This window comes from Dermacentor variabilis, chromosome 3 (assembly GCF_050947875.1).
Source record: "Dermacentor variabilis isolate Ectoservices chromosome 3, ASM5094787v1, whole genome shotgun sequence".
Taxonomy (NCBI): domain Eukaryota; kingdom Metazoa; phylum Arthropoda; class Arachnida; order Ixodida; family Ixodidae; genus Dermacentor; species Dermacentor variabilis.
In genome coordinates, this window is record NC_134570.1 from 13,478,101 (window position 1) to 13,501,611 (window position 23,511).

Below are 23,511 nucleotides of genomic sequence, written 5' to 3' on the forward strand. Positions count from 1 at the left end.
CTCGATATGAGCAAGGGTCATGTCAGCACTGTCCAACAGTGCTCGCGTCAACTCGGCGCTTGTAGACGGCACAGGCATTGGCTCCTCATTTTCAACATCGGAGTCTTCCCCGACGGTACTGCTTTCTGCGCTTCGATGCCATTGGCGAGGACGACGAAGACTGAGTGGGAGCCATCGAAGGCATACGAAATCCTCAAGTTGCGAACAGTGGAGTTCGCTGACGAGTGTCGAAGCACCTAGGCCTAGCGGTGCAGAGCGCACTTGACACAACCACACACCCCGCTAGCCATAACGTGGCCTGCGCAAACAAACGAAATGGCGCCGCTCCGTAAACTCCGCTAAACGCGGAAGTGCAGTGATGAACATAGCCAGCGTGGCCAGACCACATTGATGTGTGACGGCTAGATTCCGCTAGTTGTGGCTCAAAGTGTTAATATGCTTTAGCTGCAAGTCGATTTCCTTCGCAAGGGCGCTGCGTGAGGAGCCAAAGGACCTTTCATCACGTCAAAAAGTCTGGAAAATTGGACGGCGGGTGGTTAGAGCGTCCGATACTTAAGATGTCCTTATACATTGATTCTATGGGGCTCGTGGCGGTGCCGCGAAGACCTCCGATATATCATGCATGTCCGAAAATTCAGTCGTTAACTGTTACAGGAAGTCCGCAACATCAGGTCCAAGGCATCGGGTCCATCAGAAGGTCGAAGCCGACACGATGGAAGGGCTCGGCAGGGATGTCAAGCGGCTGCAGGTAACCAGCGGGCAGCTGGAAAGGCTTGTTGCGTCGTTGGCAAAGTTCAGAAGCAGCGACGGGAACGTACAGAAGGGGCAAGGCCCAGCCAGAAAAAAATGGTGACGTACATGGTCATAGGTTCGAGATACGCCGAGGTGTCCTGCCGTTGGTGCGTCCTGAAGCTCTTCTAGAAAGGTTGAGTAGAGGTGTTTAGGTATGACGAGTAGAAACTCAGAACCGTCCGGATCAAGGTTACAGCGGTACAGAGTACCGTCGCGGAGGACGAAGAGGCCTACAGTTGCATCGGCCAGAGAGTGTTCAAAACGATCGATGAGTGCTCTGGTGCAGGTGTCACGATGTTGCTTGTCGGCAAAATGAAGCAGCTGTGTTACAGAGAATGCGCAAGCAGCATTGGCAACATTGGAGGAGTTGGTCGTCAACAGGGTAACACGACAAGCTGTCATCGCCTTGGTGTGGGCGGCCAGACTTGTATACCACGGAATATGAAATTTCTTGTAGCCTCAAAGCCCATCGACAAACGCCGGCCTGTAGGATCTTTCAGCGATGAGAGCCAGCCGAAAGCATGATGGTCAGTGACCAGGAAAAAGGGTGACTGTAAAGGTAAGGACGCAACTTCGCAACCGCCCATACAACAGCAAGGCATTCTCGTTCCATAATTGAATAGTTGCGCTCTGAAGGTGCGAGGAGGCGGCGGCTCGCATAGGCAATAAGATCTTGGCCATGCTGACGCTGGGCTAAGACGGCACCTACACCATAAGCGCTGGCATCTGTACGCAATTCTGTAGTTGCATCAGGGTCGAAGTGGGTGAGAATGGGTGGTGAGGTTAGAAGAGAGACGAGAGAAGGTGACAACTTCCGAAGTACCCCACGAGAATTTTACGCGTTTCTGCAAAAGATTAGCGAGGGGTCTAGCAATTACCCCAAAATCTTGAACAAAACTACGAAAGTATGAGCATAGCCCTGCAAAACTTCGAACGTCTGAGGCTGTCTTTGGAAGCGAAAAGTCCCATACAGCGCGAATTTTGACGGGATCAGGCTGTACTCCGGAAGCGTCAGAAGAGTACTTTGGCGGTGGCCAAAATGACATTTGGACGAGTTAAGTTACAGCTTCGCCTTTCAAAATACATAAAGTACAGTTGTTAGACTCTCAAGGTGAGTGTTGAACGTTGGTGAGAAGACGATGACATGAGACGTAGCATAGGCACATATACCACTTGAAACAACAGCAATCTGCCAGTATACAGTAGAACCCCGCTGTTACGTTCCTCACTGCTGCGTTTTCCCGGCTGCTACGTCGTTTTCATCCGGTCCCGGCATAGCTTCCATAGGATCCAATGTATAAGGAACCCCGCTGTTAAGTAGTAGCTGTGAAAACTTTCCCATATGATGCGTCGCAACCCGAACTTGCCTGGGCTAAAGTAGGCAACGCGCTCCAACCGCCATTTTGGCTTTCGACGAGTTTTGACCGCGCTTGGCTATGGAACTGGCTGCAAGAAGCCGCACACCAGTTCGAGAGGCCGCCACTAGGTGGCCATTTGTGAAAAATGCTCTCACTATCATCACTGTGATTATGGTCACCGCATGGTTTGTTGGACGGGTCAACTCACGGAGAAAGGAAACTCAGGAGAGGCCCTGACGTCACTCTTTGTGAAGCTAAAGTGAAACCGGAAGTTGGCGTTGCTCCGCCTATTGGGCCAGCTCTCCTCCCTTGTTTACATTTCTCGCGAAACCGCGCTGCGCGCGCTCTGCAGCAATACTAAACAATCATTAGCACGATTACGCCAAAGAGGGCAAAATTTCCCGCAGATATTCCTTCGTCCGTTGCCATTGCTGTGGCGCGGTGACGACGAGGAGCACGAGCCGCATGATGCCGGGGAGTTGCCAAATCCTAGCTTTGGAGAAGCCGTCACGGCTCTGGACCTCCTCCGCAGGAACGTCGCACCTCACAGCGACGCTGACAGCAATGCGGCCTTCCAGGCTATTGAGAAACGTGTAGTGATTTCTAGCGAGCGAAACGGCAAGCCACCATTTACTTTTAAGTTCTAAGCGCACTCTGGTGGAAATAAATTGTCTATAGTTGAAGCTGCACTTTTTTCATTCATTTTCGGAGCTTTCCTCACTGTTGCGTTTTCCTGGCTGTTACGTTTTTTTTCCTCGGTCCGGTGAAAAACGTATGAACAGCGTTCCACTGTAGCTGGAACCGTGCAGGCATTCAAGGGCGTCGTCTATACGTGGGAGCGGGTAGGCGTCTTTCTTAGTAATGTTGTTCAGATGATGGTAGTCTACACAGAAGCGCCACATGCCGTGCTTCTTAACCAACACCATAGGTGGCACCCAGGGGCTCGAAGAAGGCTCAATGTTCTTATCTAGCATTTTGTTCACTTCACTTTGAACTACTCGACGTTCCGATGCAGGCACTCCATACGGTTGTCGGCGAATAGATGTAGCATCGCCAGTAAGAATCCGATGCTTGACCGTGAGCGTCTGGCTTAAAGGGCGATCGTTGAAGTCGAAAATATCTCGGTAGGACGATAATACTTTGCAAATGTCTTCGGTCTGCGCAGAGGACAGGTCTGTCACAACCATTTTCTAAATGTTGGGGTTGGCGCCCGAGGCTGGCATGGGGGGCCTGCTGAGCTCACAAGAACCATCGGCCAATAACGCTGCCACGTGATGGTCGCCGAGACAATCAACATTGGCAAGGCAAATACCTTGCGGTAGAATTTGCTTTGCCAATGCAAAGTTAAAGACAAGCATGCGAGTACGATTTGCAGTAGTAAGTATACTGTGAGGCACAGTAACGTCAAACTGTAGTGGAATGTTGGGCAGAGGAGTGACGAGGTACTCACTTGCCATAAGGAACTGGTGGGGAAGACAACAGTTCAATATAGGGTATTGACTTTGGCGGCATGCCGAAGCTAGTTGAGCATAAGCGGCACTGGGGTGCGTCAGAAGGTTCTGCAAGAATCAGTAACTCGAGGCGAAGGGCAGGCGAGGCAGAGCAGTACTGGCAGCAGAATGCGCGAAGAAAAAAATTGAGGCCGAGGATTAGGTCGTGGGGGCAATGAGCAATCACAGTGAAGAGCGCAGGAGTGTGGCAGCTGGTGATGCTGACACATGCCGTACACATTCCGATGATAGGCACAGTACTGCCATCCGCAATGCAGACACGTGCCGACGCTGAGGTGAGGAGCTTGTTCAGCCGTCATTGGAATGAAGCACTCATAATAGAAAGATGTGCTCCTGTATCGATCAGTGCCGTGGCAGGATAGCAGTCACCGTCAAGAAGGTTTTGGTTCGTAGGTAACATGAGCAGAGGATTTGAAAGCAGGGTCGACAATGCAGCTTCACCTCCAGAAGCTGCAGTGCCTAGATTTCCAGCTGGGTCCGGGAGGCGAAAGGTGGAGAAGAGAAGCGGCGAGGTTGGGGCGAACGAGACTGATGGCGTCGAAGGGAGGGCGAACGGCTGTAGCGAAGGTTCTGAGCAGGAGCATCAGTGGGAGTGGGCTCATGGCAGGTAGTGTAGGGAACAGAAGGTCGAAAGGTGCGGGAATAAGCAGCAGCGCATGTTCGAAGGTGGTGGCCATCGGTTGGGCAGTGACGAGCGACGTGGCAGATGCGACAGCAGTGGAAGCAGATCGGCCTGTCATTAGGGGTATGCTATTCGGACGGGTTGCGGCGAGATGTGGAAGAAAAAGACTGCCGGGGGCGAGGAGGGCCGCTAGAAAACTGGAGAACACTGGGTGGAGAAGCTGAACACACGGAGTTCAGACCCATGTTCTCAAATTCCTGTAGGACGACAGGCCTGAGCATCGCAATCGTGGTTGCTGGTGGATTGGGAGGCGTTGCTGGGAAAGCTGGTGAACAGGCGGCCTTGAGTTCGCGGCAAACAATACGGGTTACGTCTTCACAGGTGGTAGTCTAACGCGGGCGACCCTCACATGTTGATGTAGCAGCAGTGTTGGGTAGCCGCATCATGTCGTGTGAGATACGGTGGCTCTTCGCTTGTTCAAGGCAACGACGTTCTTTTGTGATGGTGTCGATAGTCGAGACGTTGCCAAAAACAAGCAAATGTAGATGTGTAGGTCTGACCAATACTCGATCACTCCATTCTACAGATGGCGGTGGTCTAGTTGGAACACAGCGTTTTGACGTCTATTATGAATCCCAACATACTACAGAGCTACAGGCTAGCTACTACAGTGCTAAGTGAAACTGACAATCTTTGCTAAGTAAGAAAAGCAGATAATCAAAACCCACGGTAACAAAAACCTGAGAATGAAATTCTTGCCACAACAAAATTTTGTTGGATCCCCGGCTTATACTCAATCTGTTTCATATCTTACGCCAAACTTTTTATGATAGCAGTCTGGCCTAACAATATTTTGTAAACTTAGAATAGTGGCTAGCCGGGCTTGTTTGTACGAACGCACACTTCAGCAAACGGTGCAAAAACGGGACATAGGAAAGGGGCACATGACATATCTACAGCAACAGTCAGTATATTACCTTCTCACGTAACACTAATAGTGTCCAAAAGCTGCTCAAGTGAACTGGTGGTAACTACCTCCGCAGTGTGCTCATGTGGCTGCTGCCATTTTTGCTTACAAAGCAGCAGCAGTGGTACAGTTGCATCTGGCAACAGGTGATGATGATTGTGGTTTTTCTTTCTCCTTTTATTCCCTTTACTCTTTTCCCCAGCACAGGCTAGCCTGCCGGTACTTACACTGGCTAACCTCCCTGTCTTTCCTTCCCTTTTGTATATGCAGTGAAAGCTCATTAATTCGACTTCCGTTAATTCGGAAAATCCAAAAATTCTACCTTCGAGTCTGGTCCCTACAATTATATATAGGAGTCTATGGGAAGAAACTCTCATTAATTCGGACGGATTCCAGCCCACCTCGGATAATTCGGACGATTTCGGGCAGCCACCGAGGCTCAAAAACTAAAATATGGCAAACGCGGCACAAAAGTGATACCCAAACCAACGCCTCATTGCCCAAAGGCAGCATCGCCATTGACATCAAGTGGCTGAAATTTGGCCAATCCAATCCAATTGGCTCGACTTGTGGCTGGATGGGTGCTTTTCCTTGTTTTTTCATGTGTCGTCGTTATTGACGGGGCCATTTTGTCGCTTTGTTGCTGTTGGTGCACTACATCCTTGCACACTGTATTGCCGAGGACCACTGGATTTAGCGCAGCTCAGTTATTGAACTTTATTGGTGCTTTTCTGTTGTGCGCCTGTGTCACTGCATTCTCTGCCGATGGCAACACCGGCGAAGTGGCCAAAATACGAGGCGAAGGACTTGGCTACCAAGGTGGAAATTTTGCGGGCCCTGAAGGATGGACTCTCTCGACAAGAAGCCATGAAGAAGTACGACATGAAAAGAAGTACCTTGAGCACGTATGTGGAAAATGAACAGATTCTTCAGGCGTTCGAAAGCGAGAAGTTTCGAACGTCACGAAAGTGTCTGCGAACAGCAGCTCATCCAGTTGGAAGAGGCTTTGCTTCGGTGGGTGGTTGACTCGCGTAATGCGAATCTGCCATTGAGTGGACCCCTCATCATAGTGCAAGCCGAGAGGTTTGCACTGATGATGCATATCGATGCATTCAAGGCATCAAAAGGGTGGTGTGCGCTCTTCAAAGAGCGACATGGCCTCATTTTTGACTGTGTGCGGCGAAAGAGGCGCTGTCAACGAAGACATTGCCAACAACTGGAAGGATCGCCGCCTACGATCCAAATGACATATTTAATGCTGATGAAACAGCACTTTTCTTTAAGGCTTTGCCAGACAAAACTGACCATTAAAGGAGATCCGTGCATCGGTGGCAAAAGATCCAAGGAACGCGTCACCATTCTTTTAGCCGCCAACATGACAGGAACAGAGCGTTTGCCGCTTGTCATTGGAAAGGCACAAAAGCCACGGTGCTTTAAGAACGTGCCTGCTCTTTCGGTGGAATACCGAGCGAATAAAAAGGCCTGGATGACGTCGGAAATTTTTCGTGGCTGGATGCAGAAGTTAGACCGACAGTTTTCCGCAAAGTGTTAATGGTGCTGGACAATTGTAGTGCGCATAAGTGTCACCAGACTGGACAACGGTGAAGTTTTCTTGCCGCCGAATACAACATCGGCCCTCCAACCGATGGACCAAGGCATAATTCAGCATGTCAAGACCAAATACCGCAGGCGCGTGCTGGAACGGATGCTCCTGTGCCATGAAGTCGGCATGCAATACGACGTGAATCTTTTGAGCGCGGTCAACATTCTTGCCTACGTTTGGCACAACACGCCCGCGCGCGTCGTCGCCAACTGTTTTAGACACAGTGGCTTCGTTGTGCGTGAGCCTGGCGATGATGCAGTGGCCGAAGTGTCGCTAGATGACAATGGAGATGACTGCGAGGATTTTGGAGTTCTGCCGGATGCGGTGACGCTCGCTGATTACGTCGGCATTGATGGCGGCGTTGTTACAGCCAGCTCGCTTACCGAAGAAGAAATTGTGAGGGACGTGCTGCACAGCGAAGATTCTGAGGAGGAAGAGGAGCCGCGAGAGGAGCAGCCTTGGCCCCCTCGCACTGTGAAGGAAGCTGCGGAGGCCCTCGCTGTGTTGGAAGAATTTTGTTGGGACACTCCAGACAGCATGCGAGCTTCTAAGCACATGGAAGGACTTCGTAAAATAGTATCCGCGCGGGTTTCTGCTCGAAAGCAGACGAGCATCCTTGATTACTTTGCTCGGTAAAGGTTTGTTGATGAAAGTTCGATAATTCGGACATAATTACGGTAATTCGATAATTATAATTGACGATAATTCGGACATTCGGTTAATTCGGACATAATTTACGGTCCCTAGAAGTCCGAATTAACGAGCTTTTACTGTAGACTGTGTGGCATGCCTATAATGATAATCACTGACTAGCGAAATCCACATTCATACGTGAAGGCTCCAATAATGTTTTGTGTACCCTGCACATGGTCGTGTTAGGTGGTGTCAACTGTCTGTGGCAGTTGTACTGTCTGCTTTGCCAGGATGCCACCCACCTCCAACCAAAAAGTGGAAATTTTTGTTGCTACAAGATCATGGCTGCAATTGTCCTGGTTGAAAAGGGCAGGAAGAAGATGGAGATCGTTGACAAAATTGGAGTTGCCTCCAGTTCTCTGTATACAATATTTAAAAACAAGGTTTCCCTCTAGGGCATGCTTGGAAATGGTGCGATAAAATGTTTGGCAGTGATTGCAAATTGCTTTAATCACGGCGACTTAATTCCCACTCAGCAGGCATCATGTGCAGATCCAGTGGCACCGGAGTAGGGTCTGCCGTAATGCTCACTCTGATTAGTGCTGCCGCCTCTGACCAATGCGTGGGGTGTACTTTATGGCATGAAAACTAAGTTGCAGATGGCTTCATTGTCAACAAGTTCGTTTGTGTAGAGGAAGACATTGTGCACAAGGAGATCACCAACGAGGTCATTGGAAGTAACATGCACAAAGCTGGTGATGCCTCTAGCGGCCAGTCGCGCAGCAATTTTGCATGTGCTCGCGGGCTTCTATCACGCTCGGAAAAACTTTTATGTAGCCTGTATTGAACAACAGAGCTGTATCTGGAGTTTTTCTTGTCTACAATTTTCTCATTGACACCTTTCATCTAATTATAATGTTTGAGAAGTGTATTAATTTGGACTAATTAATTAATTATAACGAAACAAATCAAAGTAATCAAAGCAACGCCAAACATGCCTTTGTTCTATCCAGCTACGTGGCATTTGCATGTTTTTAAACTTGCTAAGTTACGTGAGACACCCTGTAAAATGAGTGAAATCTTGTTAAACCATAAATGGCTGGAGCAAGGAAAAAGTGCGTATTAAACGGCACTACTGCTTAACCAAAACAGCGTGAGATCACCCACATACTGTCAAAAATGGAACTTTGAGAGAGCGCTATGAAAGGGCAAAAAACATGCAGTATTTGTTCATTTCACGCGACAAGTCTTTCTTTCAATGTCACAGCAGCCTAGCAGCAATAACACCCCAATAACTCCCCTTAAGCAGCAAGCCTGTATATCCGCCAACCTGGTTTCGCAACAAATACCTGTATGAGGCTGACATAACGTGCAGCTTCTGCCACAGTCGAGCCTGAATTGCCCGTGCTGTCACTTTCTGTCGTCACTGTCATTGGGAAACACTTTGGCAACAGCAGAGGCAACGATGGTTAAAAGTCGAATCTCTGGAAGTTGAACTTCGTAGCAGTCATCATTTTGCAGTCCCAGCAGCACTGCCGAGCATCTTCGCCTTCCAAATGCCATGCACCATAGTCAACGGTAGATCCCTCTCACATGCCAGCACAGACTTCGTGCCGCATTCAGTGGCATGAACAATGTCAGTTTTTATTTTGTTTATTTATTTATTTACGCTGACCACCCGGTTTTTGCCCTAGGTTTTGCACAACGCTACAGCGCTCTCTGGCTCAGCATGAAATGATGTTGATGTTAATGTGGCTTCAGCTTCCAAGCGCTGTCTGCATTTGCACTTGGAGGCCGTTCTGATCTGAGGCTCATTCTGCCTGGCTGACCTACTGCTGTTATTGCGCTATGAAAAGTGCAAACACTAAATGTGAATGGATACGTACACAATAAGCTGGCACAGTTTATGCAGATACAAAATATGTTCATTAGCCGCTGAGTCGGGGATCTGACTTTACTACTTCTAAAACGAAACTACTGTAAGCGGGTATGTTTTAATGAGGTTTTACTGTATATCTGCGTTCAACTAGTGCAGTCAAGTTGTGTCAAACAAAGTGTCAAACGGAGTGTATTCATATCCATGGTTACTGAGCAGTACTGGCACTACGTGCCTTGACTTCTGTCAAATGTCCATGCAGTATGAAAGCTCATACATGATCTTTCTTTTTCTTTGCAGTTGATTGACATAAGTGATGATGGCTATGTCACACTAATGAACGACAAAGGTGACACTCGTGATGACCTCAAGCTTCCAGATGGGGAACTGGGCCAAAGGATCCGCGAAGAATTCCACAAGGAAGACAACAGTGTCATTGTAAGTTTGTATACTATTCTATGAGAATGTTTGGTGTCCTATGCAGGCTGACAGGAACAAAGCAGTGCTCTACCACTCATAAATAACAGCATGTCATGCCTGCAAACTGTCCTGAATTCTTTGTAAACTTTACAGATTTGGGCCTGTTTTACTGTTTTACAAAAAAATAATTCAGTTCGTAAAAGTTTCAAAAGCGTCAAAGGATGGACCGGTTTGGGATTGCAAGAAATGCATGCAAAAATAAATTGATACTTGCACCACCTTCTTGTCAGTGCAAGGCCCATAAATAATGGTGGGTACTTGTTTCCAGCATGTTTCTTCGGTATACCGTAAAATTGCAAGCAAGCGGGCCCCCTCAAGCAAGGCGAAATTACTGGCTAGGGGGTGGGGGGGGGTTCAAAATTGCGCAGAAACACTAGAGTTCACAGAGCTATTGCTCGTCTTTCGCGCTGTTGGGCGCCACCATCTTGGTATCGTCCGAGAGTTCTGCCTTTCAGTTTCCCACATCCTTGCCAGTGATAGCCGTATAGATGAGCGTAAAACCACTACCTACTGACATTCCGACCTGCACAGATGTCCCTTCAATTTTTTATTTGTCCGCTAGGGACAACGTATGGACAGAGTGGTGCTAGTTGTAAGGAGTTGTATCGTATGACAGTTGTTGCTCAGATGGAAGGGCTGTTCGGTATACATGCAACTTTGGGCTAGTCACGTTTTAGTCATGCTATTCATCTATGCAAGAGCACATTGGAGTACAGAATAAGATTTTGTTTGCTGTTTTCTGCAATGCTGTCTTTCTTTGCTTTATCCTATAAATATTGTAAGCATTTGGATAAACCTACTTTGCAGGTTTGTATGAATTTGACATTTTGGAATTGGTCACTTTTCCAGGACCATTTCCACTGAAGCTAAAGCATGATTGTGTTGAAGCTTATACGCCTGTCGAGCAGGCAAGTGCACTTACAGAGTGTCACTCGGATTAAAGGGCAACTCCGGCATTTTTTAAACCATGTTAGGATATTGTCATTTTCAAATGGATTTGATAGTCCCGTCACTGGTAGGGTGGTTCGATTTGCTTTGAAATTCATTACTAATTTTAAATAAGCAATAAATGAGATATTGAAACGGGTAGCTGCTTCGTGCAACGTCACAATGAGTCACTGACGTCGGACCATACATCACCATAACGTAAACACTCGGAATGTGTGCTAAAAATGCAGTACATGTGGCGCTAACGCCAAAGAAACAAAGCTGATGTCTCCTGACACCAGGAGCTTTTACAGAGTTTCTGAAGCAGCAGCGATTTCAGTGCGGGGTAGTCTCTGTGACAAACGCAGGGTGGCATTAACAAGTCATGAGTTAAAATCGCAACCAATCTTCAAAATTCAATTTCAGGAAAACTAAATGATTTGCCATATTGTTTGGCACTGATAATCAGAGTGCAAAAGAGAACATATATTCATACTTTTGTTAAGATCCGTGGACATAGAAAAATTGCCGGAGTTGCCCTGTAAGTGCACTTTGCCAAATCTAAATGTGGGAGTGCGCATGCAGAGTCAACTCAGGTTGGAGTGCGTTCATGGAACACTTAGCTGGCCGAGTGCATAGCCTCGCCACCAGCGGTTTAAATGGTACAAAATTAAGGCATAAAAAGGGGGTACTGAAGTTCATTTTAGTCATTCAAAAGCTTTTAAGAGAATTGCAACAGAACTCGCTCATCTTGTGTTTTAGCAGGATGAAATGCCATTAGCACGCTACCATGTTCTGGTTTGACTTATGATTATGGTTATTTATAATACAATTAAAACAATCACTTAGATTTTTCTTTTTAATCTACATCTTCAAAACCTCTTAGTCTGTCGCCTTTTTTACTGCGAGTGCACTCTGTTTTCTCAAAGTGCAAAACTTGCCCGCTTGCCGGGGTATAGGGCTTTGTAGCTGTCAGTCGCATTGCTGCGGTTAATTCTAAATAGTTGCTGTAAAAGTTGAAGTCTTTGTTTTCTGTCCTAAAGTAAGCTTCCGTCTCTTACACTGATCTAAATTTGGAATATGGTGTTCCAAAATGCAGGTTTGGTGCACAGTGCTTTTGGCAAATCCAAACTGATGCACAAATTAGTCCAAGAATTTTGAGGTCTGACTTGCTTTGGCTGCTAGTGGAGCCCTGAAATGCTGTTTACAGATGTGTCCAGTTCAGCATCCCGTTCGGCATCCTTAGTGATAGGTCAATATGTCTGTTGTCCACTGTGTAACAAAATAAATATAAATTTTGTTGGTCATGCTTTATTTCAGCGGAGCATTCTCAGCTATAACAAAATGAAAAATCAGAGCTAGTATCAGTTATAGCAAAGCAAACTTTTTTTGCTTGTGCTTCAACATTTATATTCTGGTTGCCAACAAATTTTTGGACCTGTGCGTTTCCCTTAGCACTGCCAGAAAATTTCAATGTGGTGTTTCGGGCACAAACACAACTGTGAACGAAGTTGCTGCCCTGTCGACTAGCACAAAACTGCCAATATGTTCAATTCGTGATCAGAAATGTCAAGCCTAAGCATACAGGCTACACTGGTTGCTGTAGTATAGTGTGAATCCACTAGTGTACGCTTTTTGTTTGCACTTCTGTGTTCGATGAAGTGCCTGCAAAAGTTACACACACTTGTTGCTTGGGATGTTGCTAAATATGTGCAGTGTGCATGGTTCCAGTGCCTCGCTATTACGCACAGATTTGATTCCTCACTTCTTATTTTTGCAGGTGACTGTAATGTGTGCAGTTGGCATGGAATGTATCATTGCGTGCAAGAATGCCAACTAAGCAAGACCAGAGGGAAAACACCCAGCCCATGAAATGTAGCCGCTGCCACTCAAAAAGAAAAACAGAACATGGAGGAAAAGAATTCCGGTTGTCACGGCCATACACATGTCCGACACAAAGGGGATGAAGGAAAAGTGGTGCATCAAAACTGTGCAAAGAGGAAGTTCCCCATCCTCCATCCAAAGTCTGGGATGGGTACAGCAAGGAGTGACGGCTGGTGGAAATCTATGATCACACTAGTGTGCTTGTTTTTGCTGACTGTATCTGACTTTTTCTTTTGAATGCTATAGGTGTTTTGTTTTTCAAAATTCCCGAGAGGACTGGTATTTTTCTGGATGACATGGGGGGGTTTATGGTGTCGCGTGTAACCACAACCTCGTCTTGTCCAAGAGAGGAAATGTGAGAGTGCCTGTTAGCTCCGCAACTTTTTTTTTTTTTTTCATGAAGGTTTGAGTTTTTTTTTTTTTTTTTTTTTTTTACATGTGCACATCTCTGTAAAGCTTTTTATTATCATTGTGAGCTGGTCTAGCAAGGGTCTGGGTTTCATTGAGCTCTGTGACTCTTTGTATATGAAGAGTTTTTGGGCTTTAGGACAACAAATTCAGGATGGTACTACAGAGCTGGTGTTGCCTTTTTTTTTTTTCTGGAGTTCAGGTATTTTCAGTGCAGCAAGCTCTTCTGTGTCATGGTCTTCATTTTGTTTAATAAGTTGGATGTTTTAATTTGGAATTAAATTTTTTTTATCAACATACCTCTCCCCTTATTCATTTGTTATGGTGTTTCTCAGGGACTGGAACACTTCAACTGGGTGTAATTTGCGTTTTTCTCATTGGGAGTCTTGCTTTCCCAAGTTTCCTTACTTTCCTTTTTTTCTGACTAAGCATGAGTTGTGGTGTCAAGTGGCTCAACGAGTCTCTTGGCTTAATAAATTTGTATTCCACTATTTCATCTGCAGTCTTCTATGCTCCTTGATACGTATACATGACAGCAAGCTGGTACTGTATGCAGTAAATACCTGCCAACTCCTGATATTCCAATAAATTCTCACTATTGCGCGGGCATAGGCATAAACCTCGTGAAAAACTTCAACCCCATTGTGAGCAACACAAGTTGTGCAGCACAGCTGCATCACAATTGCTCTTGTGCGCTAGGTAGCCAGGGAACACACTGTTGGCTGATTTCGTGATCGTGAAATTACTCGCTGTACATATTTGCCAATTTTGAGTTCAGAAAAAGAATGCATGCTTAAAGACTGGAAACTCATTTTATCTTCACACAGTCCGTTGCCATCTCTACCGTGCATGTCCTCCAAGATGGCAATGGCGTGCTGCGTAGCGTGGTCTATTGCGGTCGCCAGGATACTCAACTGTAGGCTGTGGCTTCACTTTTGGTTTCTCTGCATGGGAAGACATGCAAACATAAAATGTTTCAGCGAACACTTCCAAATTGCCTGTGGCAGATAGCAAAATTCTGGTACATGAGCTGGTCTGCTTGAAGACTGACATTACTTGCACAACAATGTCAGATGTATGATAGACTAAAATTTCGCTAATTCTGTGAAGTTATAGCACAGTACAATTGACAAATTCTAGTGAGTGCGACTGCAATACATCCACTTGAAAAAAAATTGTGTGGACATTATTTGCATCGCATATACACCATTAAACTTTGGGTTAAGATTTGCTGTCGTTTCAGTTGGTTGTTTTATGCATAGAAGCACAAAAGCAATGAATTCCAATGCCTTTCCCTGCAAAGTTCGGGAATTCAATGGCCCCTGAAACTGTTTGAACAAATTTTGTGAACGCGTAGGGTAAAGCTAATCATCGGCACTGCAATTTGTGTGGCAGTGTACATGGAATAGCGAAGAAAATAAACTACATTTAGTAAAACCTATTCTGGGAGAATGGAGATCGTGCAGGCCTCAGTAGCCTGCTCTATGGGACCTTGCGTCCCGTAGCTCGCAGGACCTTTCGTTAAAGTTATTCAATCCAAAAAAGGAACGTTTTATAGAAGTAATTTTATGCCGCCTGCACATTGGACCCACCTAACACACAAGTTTCTACTCGCAAAACAAGACAAACCCTTATGTGAGAAATGTGGAGATGAACTCGCTGTAAATCATTTTATTCTCGTGCACACAACTCGAACGGCTAAGGAAAAAATGTTTTACTGTATTTTACAATGAACGCATTCCCTTCCATCCCAGTCTACTTTTCGGAGATAACCCACTTGTAGGAACTTCATCTGTTTTTAGTTTTTTGAAAGACGCAGTGATCCTAAATGAAATATATCGCAGAACTACTAATTCTAAAACTTCTTACCCAGTTTTCTCACGCATCCTATGATGCACTTCACCCATTTTCACGGTCCTGAGAAGGCTGAGGTCTCCATTTGATTTGCTGGGCTCCTCAGAGCACTGTCCGGACAAGGACTTTCGCTGAGGATACCCAATTTTTGAAATAAATTATACCATGTGTTTGGCACATGATAGCCTGAGCTTATGCGCCATAAAACCCAATACAATGCAATTTGTGTGAACCGTCTCGTATTAAGGGAGCTATGGACGATTACAAGTTGCCCCTTTTCCATAGTCTTGCTTTTCTCGACCCGTTCGCCGAGTGATCTGGGCTAAGCTCCGCCTTCGCTGGCTCTGCGTCATGATAGCACGTCGTGTCGTCGACTTCCGGTTCTCTAGCAGCGCGCCTCGCCAAACTGCCAGCTGCTTGGCAGTCGACCCCAAGTGAGGGCTATCGAAGCAGCGTGCGTTGCGAGCATTCTGTTGCAGCGCCGAACATGGTCTGGTATGGACGTCAGATTCTGGAGTTTTGCAAGACGCGTAACGCCACCTGCCGGTGCGAAGAGGCAGTAATTGAGTAGTGCGAAGCCCGACTCCCTTGCTAAGTTACCTATGCAGCTAGCGACTGCGAAACAACGATTTGACTAGATTTTGGTGCATATTGCGAGTGTTTTGCGCATTTAACACCCAGACAGAGAGCTATGAATTTCTACGCTAGTCGGACGCGCCGCCGAACTGCCATAAAGCGCTTACTGGTTCACTCTTCAGACTGATGGCGGAAACGACGGCAACCGGGATAGCTCCTCGCGCTACGAAGAAACGCCGCAATCGACGTTACTGTTGTGTTGTAAATTGCCATGAACGTGAAGGACGGAATAACAACGTTCAGTTTTACCGATTTCCATCGCGACCGTATAAAGGGGAAAGGCGAGAGCGCTGGATACGGGCCGTTCAGCCTGTTGGGATATCGGATTAATTGCATTCCCCACAACACAGCGGCTCGCATGAGAAAGTGCGACAATTTTGTTCTTCTGTAATTGTGTTGCGTGGTAACTCAAGCGAAAACTCGAGAAAGAATCTGCAGCCGCCATTTGGCTGGTAACAGAAAAAAACAACGTTGCGAACCATCCTGCTTAAGCATGTGCTATCTATAGCTTCACCTTTTAACAGACGTCCGCCTCCGCTTGACTCAACAAGTGGAATAGAGAGATTTGGCTGGTCAGCTTAACCAAACATCTTGGTTCATTTATGAATTCAAAATCCTGTTCTATCGCGAGCTCATTTCTACTTTCGGTATTTTGTATGTTCTGCGCCGATACAACAAGCACGCTTCGCAATGTGCTGAGCCTGCTCGACTGCATTTTTAAAATGTGAGCAATAAAGTTGCTTAGCAGCACTGGATGAGTAATTGCGAAGTAACGCACGTGTGTAAAAAAAAATCGCGTTTATTTACATTTATTTGTGCGCGCTTGTTGCTCGAAGCGTCTGCGAAAAGTTCAAATTAAGGTACTCAGTGATGCTGTAGCTCCTGCGAGAAAGAAAGATGCAGCGCGTAGGCACTGTAGGAAGCTTACTTTCGTTATGATCGCACGCTGTTTGCTGCCTTGGAAAACGTTTTCTGTTTGCTGCCCTGGGAAAGGCTATGAAAGGATTTACTCTCTGTAAGTAATAGCAAGACAAAACATTACTATAAAATACATCAGAATATAGGAGATACTTAAGTCTTGTGCTCAGGACATATTCAATATGAACCAATTTGAAATGCTTAGATTTTTATGCCGATATGCCCATAGACAAACCTGATGCTCTGTGTACTTGCGAGTTGCAGCACGCCGAAATAACACCTGAGACTTATTTTATATTGTACACGTACTTCGCCCTGCTGAGCTTCGTTTCCGAAGCGTGGATGGACGGAAGAAGCTTTCCAGGTGATTGATTTTTAGGAAACCGTGCCTCAACACAAACGAAAGAGAAGGGTCCATTGTGGCCTATGCACCTTCGCTTGCGGAGAGCTCTCCTTGCACTACTCAGTTAGCGCCAAGGCTCCGATGGGGGCGCTGGTGACGGGTTTTTTCGCAGCGCCGCCTGGGCAGAGCCTGAGGTCTATTCCGGTAACCACAGGCGAGCTGGGCGTCTCGACGGATGGCTGGAGGCATAAACTCAAGCTGATGAAGTTTAGGGTACTGGTAGTGTCTGTGGTTGAGCTATTGGCGGCGAGGAGTTACAGAGTCGCCATCTATCGGAAGCGCCTCGCTGGCGAAGTATGGGATCACGCGGCGCGCTCCTCATAGGTTTTGCTGTCAGCGCTCACTGAAAACACCACGCACGAGCTCTCCCAGACATTTTTGTACGTACTTTCGAAACGAGAGAAGTTTTTTACTGTCTAAATAATAATCTTGTGGCAAACTGAAAGCGCAGAATAGTTTACAGACGCTATCTCTTCACCGAATACGTACAGTGAACGCCACTGCGCGCGCTCGCCGCGATTGTCTCCCGAACCGGCTTCTTGCGTGGAAGGTAGGTAAACGCTGAGAGCAATCTATGTGAAATACGTTCTTAGTGTTTGTATAATTAAATGAAGCGTAATAGAATGAAGCCACAATGCAGCGGTCGCACACAATCGCAGCGACCGGCTGCGCGTCTGCATGCTTGTCCGTACACTGTTTCGCTTTCACCGCGCGCGCGTTTTCGCACCGTGTCATGAGGTTTAGGCCGCAGAATATGGGCATTTGACAATATACAAGCAAACATTGTTGCGTGGGTGCTATTAGAGCTGTTCAAGAATAATTTCATTGTAGAGACTTCGACGCCTACGGAGACTGATGTGCCGTCGCGACGAGTCAATCTTTCTTTTTTTCTTCTAAATTCTTGGACGTTTCAATATTATTTCTTGAGTTGCGTCGCACTGTATGTTTATCGGTGTTCTCAGCGTGCGATTTCGCGCTGCTGCTCTTTTGTAATCCAGTGCATTAGTTCGTAACACAAACATGACCATATGCCATGCTTTTCTTTAATGTGCTTCTTACCGCTCTCTTTCCATTCCAGGGAACTTTCCAGTATCTATAGCATCGACAAGTTCATAGACCAAACCGTCATGACATTAGTCGGGCAGTGGACTCGAGCGAGCGTCTCAATGCGCGTTTTCCGAACATCGCAGACCCGGCGCCGTAGCAGAAATCTTCCTCGCGTCTGTGCTTGCTGCATACCCGAGTTGTAGCCGAAGACTGTTTTCGGTTTTATGTTTCGCGAGCCAAGCTTCACGCAGCTTCTTGTCCTGCGGCTACGTGTGAATAAGGCTGACACCGGGCTCCGTTGCGTACGTCCGGTACTGCGGCACCGAGCAATAGTCTACCATGTTGCGCGCCTTCAAAGGCAGCCACTACCAATTGTAGTGCTTTCAAGCGTTGTAAAGAAGACACTCGAAGCGGGAAAATCTCGCCACTAAATGAGGACCGCAGCGTACGAGGGAATTTAAACTCGTTTCCAGCTCCCTTCGGCGCTCCAGAAGCAGCCGACGCGGCCGCTATATGTGCACGTGATCCCTAGACATCACGCCGACGGTGGCGCGAGCTTTTCCAGTGATGGAGCTCGGAGCTCGAGCCACCTCGAGGCAATATGCCACGAGGTGGCTGCACCGTGCAGACCATATTTGTGCTTCTGCTCATCCCGTGAAACGGCACGGTCGATCCAAATAGGTCGCGAAACTTAGGGCGAAAAGCGATTCAGTACATATTGTCACCGGTATCAAAGGGTGGTTATGGGAGCAGCGATTGAAGCAAGACTGTTTGGAGGGAGCAAACATTGGGAACGAAAAAAGCGTTTTTTTTTTTTTATTCAAGCGAGACAGGCTCATTCAACGAAAATAAAATTCCTGATTTTATTTATTCGTAACGAGTTAAGAAAATACAAGTTTATTTAATTTCATTATTATTAATAAATACATTTTTTTTCAGCGCCCATCTTTGTAGGGGGCGTTGACGCCGCTATCACTCGCAATGCAATGCAGCTCTTGAAATGTGCGGGAAGGCACGCTCGTAAAGTTCACCTCTTGAAATACGGCCCCCTCACACGTGCTTCTTTTGCGTGTCGAAGTTCTTACGTGAATTTAGTGACGCGGGTAGCTTCATCGCTTCTTAACCTATTCAATCAAAAGTAGGGAGTTACGACCGCCAGATAATTGTGTAGTTGTTTTCGTGCAACTGCGCTGGCCGACGGGCTTGGCATCCGATGATAGGATCAGCACTACACCTAAAGCCTTCGTCGGCCTCCAAGAAAAGTATGTTCTGTGCAGGGATGCGATTTCTACAACCGTACAGCTGGCCTTTTTCTGCATCGCTTTCCGCTCCGAAAGCTCGAAACGCCCATCAAGTCAGATGGCGGGGCATTTTAATATGTAGCTCTAAAGGCAGGCCAACAAACCGAATTTCGCGCCTTCTGAAGCAAAATGACGTCACTTCTGTTTTTAACGGATATGGCGTCACATTTTTTTTTTCGGCGGAAGTGTTCCCTCCACATACATATGGCGCCAGGGAGGAAGGAAACTCAGGAGAGGCCCTGACGTCACTCCTTGTGAAGCTAAAGTGAAGCCGGCAGTTGGCGTTGCTCACGGCGTTGCTCCGCCTATCGGGCCAGCTCTCCTCTACATTTCTCGCGTTGTTTCTTTTTTCTATGACCACGCCGCGCTACGCGCGACCGGGCTGCTCGGACGCGCGCGCTCCGCAGCAATACCAAACAATCGCGATGTCTCATTGGATTACCGTTGCCGAAGTCACGTTAAAAGAAGTTCATAACGAACTTCGCAAATTGCGCCGTGAGGTTGAATCGGCTGCTTTTACCGGCTTTTAGGAAGATCGAGAGACTCTGGCTGCTGCTTCACATGCGCTCCGTAGTTTTCGGGATTTTTGACCCGTCTAACCCAATTGGACCGTCCAAATTTTGGTCGGAACCGACGCCGGAAGCGGAACGGACCACGAGGACACCATTTTCGAGCCGGTGGGTCCACTATTTTTGGATTTACACGAGCTTGAAGATTCCCTACGTGGCTGGCAGAAGCTAGGCCCATTAGGCCTAACACGGTAGCGGGGCTCCGCGGCCCTCCCAGCCTCGGCCAGCGGCAGAGGAGCCTGGAGCGATTTCCCGAGTCATGAACCCCAACCTAGCACACCTACCACCCCAAGTTTCGACAAGTTTCATGGCGGAAACACACGAAATTATGGATGAAGATTTCAGCGACGCCGCCGTAGAGACCCTCGCCCACGGAGCAGCGGTAACTACTCAAGCCCTGAAAGGCAGCACCCCAGCGACACCAATGTCACAAGCAAATCAAGGCAAGGACACAGACGCGGATTGGCAGATCGCCATATCCAAGCGGCAAAGAAAACGACAACGTAGCGGACAAGCAGAACTTTTCGCGGGAAAGAAGCTAGGGAATGAAAATTCCCGACTCGACGAAGCGCACAGATGGCGCACCAGCTGTGGCCAAGCAAGGAGAGGGAGAGAGAGCGCCGAGAAGGAGACTGCCTCCGCTCCCCAGAGATGACTTAAAGATAGTCCTCCGGCCGAAGGGACTGGCAGTGAAAAATCTGCAGACACACCAAGTGGCGCGAGCGGTGGTTGCGGCCACCGGACACGGATGCAGGGCTGAAGACCTCATCATCCGGCTCCGCACGGGCTCAAACATCATCATAATTAGTACAGACAACGAAAGTGCTGCTTAGCAAGTCAGGCGCATCACGCAACTGAAGATTGGGGAGCACAGCTACGAAGTCAACGCGCACGTGGCGGCGCCAGAGGGAACGCTGCGCGGGGTCATTCACGGGGTGGACCCGGGGACCTCCGCCGAAGAACTCAAGACAAACTTACGAACACGCACGCAAGGGGTGAAGATTTTAGCGGCGAGAATGCTAGGCCGATCTAGCACAGCTGTTATCACCTTTGATGGTCCCATCCTCCCCAAGCAAGTTTTGTACTACGGGGGAGAGATGTGGTGTCATCCATATAGACCAACGCGGCAAGTTTGCTATATTTGCTGCCAGCAAGGTCACCGGTCGGACGTCTGCCCGACCCCCGGGATCAGAGCTTGCAAGCAATGTGGCCAGAAAGATCCGGAAGTACATCATCAATGTACACCCAAGTGTCTGCTGTGTGGGGGCTCCCACGCGGCGGGCACCAAGGACTGCAAACAGCGCCTAAAGTCGACAAACGAACTACGATGGGGACCCCAGGGCCAGCAGCGGCGGGGACGCAGCAGGAGCAGAAGCGGAGCAAGGCGACCGCGCTGGTTCTGGAATGAAGATCAAGAGCGACGGAGCGACTACCGGAGTGAATCCAGGAGCCGCAGCCGAGGGCGCAGCCACAGTCAAGGCCAGGGCCGAAGCCGGGAGAGGGACGAGTCCTACCCACCCCTGCGCGGCGCGGACCAGCAGACCTGGGCGAAGCCAAATCAGCAGAAGAAAATGGCAGAGTTAAGGTGAGCTGGGGAGCCGGCCCTCCCAAAACGCTTTTTGCTCCGCACAACAACATAACCAATAACACAAGCATGCAGACAGAAAACGAGAAGAGGCTTTGTGCTGAAAACAGTAATCTTAAAAAGGAGCTTGAGCTCTGCCGCGAAGAAACCCGGCAGCTTAGGAAAAGAATAGACGACCTAATTCAGGAAATGCAAGAGATGAGAAAGGCAGGTTTCTCACCAGTTAGGGCGCCATCACCGCTGCAGCAACATATAGAGAGCACGCAAACTAGCGAGGGGAACACCTCAATTGAAGACCTCAAAGCTTTCATGCAGCAAATGCAGCAGCTAAATCAAAAGATAGCCCTGCAAGACCAGAGCTTCCGCAACTACGTAAAGAATCAAACTACACAGAAAACAGTAAACGACGCCAGGGACCGCCTCTACAACGAGCGCAGGTTTGGATCAGAATCCCAGGGAACAAATAACAACACCAATACATCAACATGGCAGGACCAAACCAACTAGAGATTTGGCAGTGGAACTGCAGGAGCTGCAAGCGCAAGCAAGGGCTCCTGCAACAGTTCATTAACACTAGAGGAAATCCACCAGATTTAATACTACTACAGGAAACAAATTGCATCCCATCCCTAAAAAGATATACGTGTCAGGAAAATGGACGAACAGCGACTTTAATAAGCAACAAAATAACAACCATAGCACATAAGGAACTAGAAGACACACAGCTAGAACATATAGTGACCGAAGTGATTCCAAAACGGAAGAAGAAAGCTAAGAGCACTTTCGTAATCAATCTATATAGCCCACCTAAAAACAGAGGAAACTTCATTAAGCTTTTTGCGGAAGCAAAGAAGCTTGCAGGGCAAAACACCCTAATAATAGCAGGAGACTTCAATGCGAAGAGTCCGCAGTGGGGCAGTAGAATCGAAGACAAGAAAGGGCGCAGTATCTGCACAGCTGCAGAAAACATAGGCTGCGAGCTACTCACAGATGAAAGCCAACCCACCAGACAGGGCAATAGCGTAAGCGTGGACACGTGTCCCGACCTAACCTTTGTCAGGGGCGCTAAGCAAGTCGAATGGGAGAACTTGCAAGAAAACCTCGGCAGCGACCACTACATCATCAGGGTCAGCACAGAGGCAGAAATCATCAGGAGGAAGATTGGCAAGGCAAGTCTAACAGACTGGGATGCCTTTCGAGTCCACTGTAAACAGCTAAAAGGGGACATAACCTCGGCAGAGGATTGGAGCCATCAACTCAGACAAATAAGAGATCTCTACACAAAAGAAGTGGAACGAGCAGAACAAGCACCAGAAGTGGACAAACGACTCCTCAGGCTATGGGAGGCACGACGAGGCCTAACCAAGCGGTGGAAGCGTCAGAAGCTAAATAGAAAGCTTAAGAAGAAAATTGCCGAACTAACTCAGCAAGCAGAGGTGTATGCAACGCAGCTGGCAAGGCAGGGGTGGCAGCAGTTTAGTACCTCACTGAATGGCACCCTAAGCACAGCCAGAACATGGCATATCCTCAGAACACTCATGGATCCGAGCAAGAGCAAGGCGGAAAGCAGCAAATTCATTCAGAGGTTAATCCACCAGTATGAAGGAACAGAAAAACAACTGCTCCAAGCAGTACGGGAAAAATGCTACGGAAAGATCTCGGTAGAAGGCTACCGAGGCGACTACCAGGGTGAAGAAAATTCAACTACAGACCGACCCATCCCAAGAGAAGAGGTTGTCGAGGCTGTAAGGGCTACAACAAAGAACACAGCAGCAGGGGCGGACAAAATCCGAAACTCGCTCATTCGAAACCTCAGCGACGAAGCAATTGATCTGCTCACCCTCTACCTCAACAAACTATGGGAGGAAGGCAAAGTACCAGCGGAGTGGAAACACGCCGTAGTGGTGATGATTCCCAAACCCGGCAAAAAACTCCAAATTGAAAATCTCAGACCGACTTCGCTTACATCATGCCTAGGCAAGCTGTACGAAAGAATAGTGACCCGAAGAATCCACACGCATCTTGAAGACGGAGGATGGTACCCCAACACCATGTTCGGCTTCAGGGCAAACTTGTCTACCCAAGATATCTTGCTACAGCTAAAGGAAGAGGTACTTGAGACAATGCCGAAACACGG

At 47.7% G+C, this 23,511-nt stretch overlaps 2 protein-coding genes across 2 annotated transcripts in view; one reads left to right on the forward strand and one right to left on the reverse strand.

Annotated features, from left to right (window-relative positions):
* Positions 1-13,358, forward strand: part of eEF5 (eukaryotic translation elongation factor 5) — a 52,504-nt gene extending 39,146 nt beyond the window's left edge. Inside the window, exons 4-5 of the mRNA XM_075684225.1 lie at positions 9,663-9,800; positions 12,550-13,358. Coding sequence (XP_075540340.1) covers positions 9,663-9,800; positions 12,550-12,609 — 198 coding nt within the window. The 3' untranslated portion in view covers positions 12,610-13,358. The remainder of the gene's footprint in view (positions 1-9,662; positions 9,801-12,549) is intronic.
* The window catches only part of homer (protein), a 91,973-nt gene continuing 81,519 nt past the window's right edge, over positions 13,058-23,511 (reverse strand). Inside the window, exon 5 of the mRNA XM_075684223.1 lies at positions 13,058-14,005. Coding sequence (XP_075540338.1) covers positions 13,991-14,005 — 15 coding nt within the window. The 3' untranslated portion in view covers positions 13,058-13,990. The remainder of the gene's footprint in view (positions 14,006-23,511) is intronic.